General features: G+C 45.9%; 1 protein-coding gene across 1 annotated transcript; it reads left to right on the forward strand.

The window, feature by feature from the left end:
• The first annotated feature begins 874 nt into the window (after window positions 1-874).
• LOC105690051 (farnesol dehydrogenase-like) lies at window positions 875-2,156 on the forward strand. Its single transcript, XM_012407548.3, has 4 exons — window positions 875-1,251; window positions 1,343-1,605; window positions 1,685-1,837; window positions 1,924-2,156. Exons 1-4 carry the CDS (start codon window positions 951-953, stop codon window positions 1,963-1,965), a joined length of 759 nt encoding a protein of 252 aa, XP_012262971.2. The 5' UTR covers window positions 875-950; the 3' UTR covers window positions 1,966-2,156.
• Window positions 2,157-7,372: the final 5,216 nt, after the last annotated feature.

Genomic DNA, 7,372 nt, shown 5'->3' on the forward strand with positions numbered 1-7,372 from the left:
AGAACAAAACGGAAAGCAAAAAAACTACACGAGACGAGGGAGGAAAAAATGGTCACGGTCGAATCTTTGTCGCGAATTGGCATGGAAAGCTCAGTGTACCTGGTATAGGTACACGTACAGGGGGGGGGGGGGGGGGGGGGGGGGTGTACGACGCACGGAACGGCAATTCCCGGATACCAATAAAACTAAGAACGTTTCATTACATGTCTCGTATTTTGATCATTGCTTCTGCCTATAAGTTCGACTGCCATGGCAACCCCCTGAATATTCTCTAACGGTGCGCGCACCCCGATGCGAATATCCCATCCCTTCCATAACTTCTTCCTCGAAGAGCGGATACCCCGGCACACGCCAACGATATTAAGGTAAGCCGATCTACTTCGCCCAAAGCTTACCACCTATACCTTGCGCAGTATACGCTCATAGTATGTATATACATACAAATTTGTACAAGTATATTACTTACCCAGGTATTTATTGCGAGTTATCTTCTCTGCCGTGTGCGGCTCGTTTGGATATATTTTTATACATGTACAAACGCACGTGCACGTTCTACGAACCTGGTAATTAATCGCAGGGAGTAAATCGCTCCGATTATACAGATGCGCTGAATTGGGAATCGCCGTTACGAAAATTATGAAAAACGCCGATCATTCTTGTGTTCCAAGTACTCCATGCGACAGCGAAGAGATAATATTTTCATTACCGTATACGCTATATATCGGGACTTGCAGACTACATTTGTAACGGAAGCAAGTTTCAAGGTCGTTTTGTTCGCTACTATCGTTGCTCAGGCGCACAGACGAACCGTTATCAACGGTCCGATCGAATCGCTGTCCAGATAAAACTGAAGACGTGTCGTCCAACGTGTTGATCGTCCTCAGTCGATAAGTTTTCTCCAAAGCAACGCCGTGCGAGTCGGATATACGTCTCTCCAAATTTTCAGTAACATGGATCGGTGGGTAGGGAAAACCGCCCTCGTTACCGGGGCGAGTTCCGGTATCGGTGCGGCGATAGCGGAGGATCTGGTGAAAAACGGTCTCCAGGTAGTCGCTGTTGCCAGGCGAGTGAAAAAGATCGAAGAACTCGGCAGAAGACTGATCGGAGCCAAGGGGATTTTGTACGCCAAGAAGTGCGACCTCTCCAACGAGAACGATATCCTCCAGGTGTTCGCCTGGATAAAGAAACACTTCGGCGGTGTCGACGTCCTCGTAAACAACGCCGCGCTGATCGTACCGGCGCTACTCACCGGTGAGCAGGTTTCGCGTTAATTTTTGGAAAACGCGAAATCGATATCGTGTGAGTTTCAGCATTTGTTTTTTTTTTTCTTGTTTTTGCGCAGACGGAGAGACGGAGGGCGTCGAACGAATGATGACGGTGAACGTCCTCGCCGCCGCCATAACGACGAGGGAGGCTGTGCGGTCCATGAAGGAGCGTAAATTCGCCGGTCACATCTTCAACATCAACAGCGTGAGGGGCCACTACTTGGGTGGTTACGAGGCTGATTACGAATCACTTTATCCAGCCACGAAATTCGCGCTCAAAGCTATGACGGAAGTCACGAGGAAGGAATTGGTCCTGGCCAAGTCGAAAATCAAAATTACGGTAACGACGACGCGAGTCCGAATAGTTGGAAAGAAAAACAAAGGAGGGTTAATCAGAGGGAATTCGACGTTCGTTTCAGAGCATAAGTCCGGGTATAGTGAAGACGGAATTTCCCAATGCATCCGGTAAAGAATTTTTCTCTCCCGAATTGCTAGCGTCCATTCCGAGACTGGAAGCGGAGGACGTTGCGAAGGCCGTAAACTACGCATTGGCGACACCGCCTCACCTTCAGGTTGATAGAAAAGTCGAGCACGATCTCGATTCGGTAGAATCTACGAAACGATATACTTGTTGTTTGAAATTTGTGAATTTTCACAGGTCTGCGAGCTGTTGATTCGCGCCGTTGGAGAAACGTTTTAAGCACCGCACACGTGATTCTAATGACAACAGCAGAGCTGATATCCGCGCATCACCGTACGTGGAACGATGTCTAATTTTTGACCAGCCAAAATCCATTTACTTTCTATTGCATGATATTATAGCCTCGCGTCGATGTTATCCGAGAATCTTCTTTTATTTTCCACCAAAAATATACGTGTGGATCAGGGCGATTTTTTTTTTGTTTTTCAGTCCCCACCCGAAATCTTGTCGAATGTACGGCCGAAAAAAAATTCCTTGAAAGTTTCAGCCTTTAATATCAATTTCAAGATTTTCCATTCGAAATACATGTAAGTTAAAAGTTTTTGGTTTTTTTTCTAAATTTTATTACTCTGAGGAATTTTGAGGTATCATGTTGCTTTTGGTCGAAATTTATGCAGAATTGAACGACGTTCGAAAGTGTCCAGGAGGGCATAGGTACAACTTACACCGGTGGGATGGTACGAATCATTGAAGTTAATTTTTATCAAAAATTCTCATTTTTTCGCTGTCATCCTCGAAGTGGTCAACTTTACCGAAAAAATGTGGCATAAAAATGTTGTATCACATTTAAGGTAAAATTCGATATCTCAAGAAATATCAATCGGAGGATAACAAATTTTTTCAATAAGCCGCGTTCCTAATCGCTCATTCATTTCTCGTCATTATATATAAAGCTGAGCGTCTGAAAAATCTTGCCAAAATCGCGTTCGATGTGTCTTATAATTACCGCAAAATGCAATCGAGTACAACTCGCTATATTCGAATATTTAGGGCTTTCCGAACGGGTTTAGGTATCTCGAAAGCAGGTTTCCAGGTCGTTTTATTCTCGCTATGTGATCGTGACCAGGCGTATGAATGGATCGTTATCAGTGACCCGATGGGAGCGCTGTTAAGATAAAAATTATCGTATTACATAAAGACGTAAATCGTCCGACCTGTTCGTCCCTAATCACAGTGTCGAGAGTTTTTTTTCAAATTAACACCTCGAATCATTCACCTCTCCAATATAATTCTGAACAATGGAACGTTTCAGAGAAAATCGTCTTTGCCGATATCGACGCTGCGACAGCCGAGGATCTGGCGAAGAGTGCGGGTCTCGTGGTAGTTGCCGTTGCGATATACGAGTGGAGGGAATCGTGAAACTCGCCGAAAAAATTGACGGAGCTGAGGGAAAATTGCGCGCAGAATAATGTGACCTTGCCAAGGAGTAAGATATATACTCGAGGTGCGCAGAAACGACACCTGATTTTTCACCCGCCAAACTTTGTTTATTATTCCCTTGTGCTGCGATCGCGTGGTATAGATATCATCTAAGAGTCGTATTTATTTTTACTTTGTCTGGAAAAGTGACATAAACTATCTACTCTAGAAATATGTGTAATCATGTACATGTATAATACAGATATGTGCGGATGATCGGGCTATCGAATAAATTATTGTAAAAAACTATACCTGTCGCCTGTTTCAACATCCGATCAACCTCAAGTCACGCGAGACGTAATTTTAGGTCTCACCAGTCAGCCCGCCAGTGCCGAATGACTCGGAACATTCCGCGTGATAATCGTGTGTGATAATGCGATGATGCGATGAAAATAGATGTGTGAAATAATTTTCGCAGCGTCATCCCCGCGGTGGAAGTGGTACGTACGTACGCGTACGCGTATGTATATGCGGCGCACGAGGTGTTGGGACACGGCGTAATCCTATCAAAGAACAACAAATCGGGGGTCGCCACGTGCTGCTGTCATTGCCACGTCGTTTCACGTGCGTGTAGAAATATGTATACAAACACGCCGGGACGTAGAGTAGGTATACGCGCGCGTATTGTACCTATATAATACAAAAATTGGCACGCGATTTCATAAATACAGTAGCGTATCTATGCTGGCCAGCAGTCGCCCGCTGAAGAAAATTGTCAAATTTTTTTGAGGCCTCCGTTGCGATGCTTATCGGTCGACGAAGAAATTCGAACTAATTGAATCTGCCAGAGGGAGAAATTAGGTAGACTTATTTTCCGGTGTTAGATATACCGAAAAAGTCGTCTCTCCCAAGGAGTCTGAGTCGAGTGTTTTGATAAGACGATGAAAAAAAAAAAAAAAAAAAAAAAAAATGCCAACCAAATGAAACAAATGAGTGAGAATGAGACTAATCAAAACCTGAACAATAACGAATAACAATTATTGCGATACGCGCGTCTCATAGTCTCAAAAGTTGTTCGATGGTAATGGTTGAGGTAATGCATGATGGTCTTCTCGCATACTCATCATCGGGGGTGGAATATACCAAGAGCGGAATTGGGAACGAAGGGAAAGAAAAGTATCAATTCTTGACCGCAGCTGTTTTCCGGCGATTATAATACGCTCCTGCGATGCATATTTATATGTGTCGCGCGCGTACGACGGCGAGGGTCGTCCACGTCGGTGGATGCTGTTGGACCCGGTGCGTCGGTGGTGGCGATACGAGGCGAACTACAGCCCGCGCGCGTGTGCGGCGGCAGTTAATAAATATGATAATAGAGTATACGACATCGGGGATGGTACGGGGTGCGCGATGGGACGGCTGAAGCGTATAAGAGTGACCAGCGGAGGCTGGCTGACCTGTCAACGACAGAACGGCTCGTATGTCACTCGCGCCCAACCCGCCAACCGCATCGGGTATATAGCTACATGGGATACCGTCCCCCCCCCCCCCCCCCCCCCCTGACCGCCGTGGAATATCCATGTGCGTTGAATTCCTCTCGCTCTCTCTCTCTCTCCCTCGCCATCTCGACGAGGTGTCACTTTTCCGACACCGTCTCCCCCGCCGCGGTTACTTTCTTTTTGTTCACTTTTCCTCCCTTTTTTCCCTCTATTTTTAACACCCCGCGCGGCACCGCACTGCAAATACACCGATTTGAAAAACGCCCCCTATTATAGTATGTATAGGTAGATATACTATACGCATATGTACATTGAATTTCATTTCGATTTATTATTGCTGTTTTTCATCGATCGATGCAATTATTATTCTCGCACAGGTAACAGGTGTGGACCTCTACAGAATCCCATTTTCGCCGATTAATGATTCAAATACACATAATATATTAAATATAATAAATGTAATATATTGGATCCATGACGTAGGTACGTACGTACGTATCGAGTGATTTTTTTACGCAATCTTTTATTATCTGCGTACCGATCGTGAGATATAAAAAATTAGCGGTATTACAAAAAAAATCAAAAAACAAAAAACGAGGGAACAACAAATTCCGAGGTTCTCGCGAATTTGGGATGGAATTGCTGAGGTTAATTTCGTGTGAATATTTAGTTAGATGATTACGACGTACGCAGCGCGACGCATAGATAAATGACGTCGGGAGTGTTTAAATATTGTCCTTATATCGAATTCATGGGAATCTCGGAGGTAGCGCGCAATGTCATTCATTGGGGTATATTCATGAAGATATTTGGCGCGGAGGGGTTGTGTTTCAAGGCGTGGGAGTTTAACTCCTAAGAAATTGACGGCGGAGCCAACGAGAAGGCGGGGAGTGAAATAAGGAGGAGGACCTTCGGCTGCATGTACACGCGGGGGATGCTAATGTCCTTTTACTGGGACGTAAAGCGAGGCTGAAAATCACCGAGGGCGAAGGAGCTGGGGAGCGGGGTAGCCGGCTCTGTAATGTATTGCAAGGGTTGTCTTGTTTGCCTTCGAGGAGCCAAGTTTGCATTTATCATTCATTGGGGTCATGCATTATCCAAAACCCATCGTACACGTCGATATCATCCGCGCGGCTCCTCCTCACACCCTGCTGCAATTTCATAACCTCGTTACCTATCTCGTATAGAATCGCGAAAATTTTTCCGATTTTATTTCTTCTACTTCTCTCCCGAAATGACGCAATGTCACACGTGTTACGGTTTCAATGACAATTGGATGAAAAAAAAAAAACAAATCGATCAAAAAAATGACCAGAAATGCGATCGCGCCTCATATATTTTCTTAAGAATCCGCAAATTGCTTATAATTGCGAAATCTATGAACGCCCCGCAAGCTCGCTGATATTTGCAACAGGTTTAAGGTGGAGTTTTTATGAAAATAAAAATTAGCCCTCGCCCCTCAAGAATATAGGGCCGGTCCACCTACGTACATACAACAGCTTCAATTTTTACATCTGCTATCGCATCGCTCTGGACCGTTTAAGCTGCGGATCGTTTATATTACGTACACGTTGAAATATAGAGCTACGGTGGAGGTATACATGGTGCTCGACCGACAATATACACGCGGAGGTCAGATTAGCCGTGGATTGTTCGATATGATGCACGAGCTTCGGCGCGGCGAGGTCGCGCGACCCCCCCCCCCCCCCCAATAGATCAGGCGTGATGCGATAGTAACGTCGGGGTGTAAAGCGGCCGACGTACGCCCCGAGGCTATTGGCAATTAATGCGTAAAGCGCCTCCGCGCGAATCGACGATCCGCCCCGTAATTGCCCGCTGCAGTTAGAGTTTCGATAATCGCGTTATGCAGGCGCAGCGCGGGATAAACGCTCGATTGTTATACATCAGGTGTATGTATACAATATAGTACGTTGCAATTTATGCCGTTTCTACATCGACGACACGTCATTCGACGTTCGATTTTTCGATCGGTGTACTCGCGCTACGCTTTCTCGCTCCGGACGAATTGAAAAAGGGAATTAGAAAATTCACCGTCACCGTGATGCAATGTATGGGTCGTATTTCGGGGTACAATTACCTCCGAGGTGGAGGGAGGGGGGGGGTACCGGTGCTCGCACGGTTTTAAAATTTTCTCCGTTCCCCAAATCGTGGCGCGTCGCAGCTTTTATTGGCGTCTACGGTCGGGTCGCGTCGCCTAGGAACGTGTCCGTACAACGACTATCGGTTAATCCTCAAAAGCATTCCGCACGGGATAGTCGAACGCGTTGTATTCTCTCTACCTATAATAATACCTCTACGAGCCTACGCGCGTACATGCCACTGGTAAACGTACACGGCCGATATTGCTACTCGATACCTTCCGACCTGTTCGTTCGCCATCCAATTTCCCCCCCCCTTTTCGTAATTAATTACGCGCCCCGCGAGCTGTCGAAGTATACGTATGTATATAGTCTAGCTACTCGGGGACTCGGTCGTCGGGGCACGGTCGCTGGCGCTCGCGCCGGTCTCTTACACGCCTATTTCTCTATAAGTATACCACACACACACACACATACATATACCCATATCACAAATAGGATAAGCTCCGAGTGGCTTTCCAGGTGGTGTAAAAGTCCCGGCAATAAGGTTCACGTTACACGGTCGAGTTGTAACGTAATTTTTTTTGCTCGCATATACACCAAAATTCATCACCGATAAAATTAGACTCTAATTTTATCTGCGATGGCTAACATCGTCGACTTTGCCCT

This window comes from Athalia rosae, chromosome 3 (genome assembly GCF_917208135.1).
Source record: "Athalia rosae chromosome 3, iyAthRosa1.1, whole genome shotgun sequence".
Taxonomy (NCBI): domain Eukaryota; kingdom Metazoa; phylum Arthropoda; class Insecta; order Hymenoptera; family Athaliidae; genus Athalia; species Athalia rosae.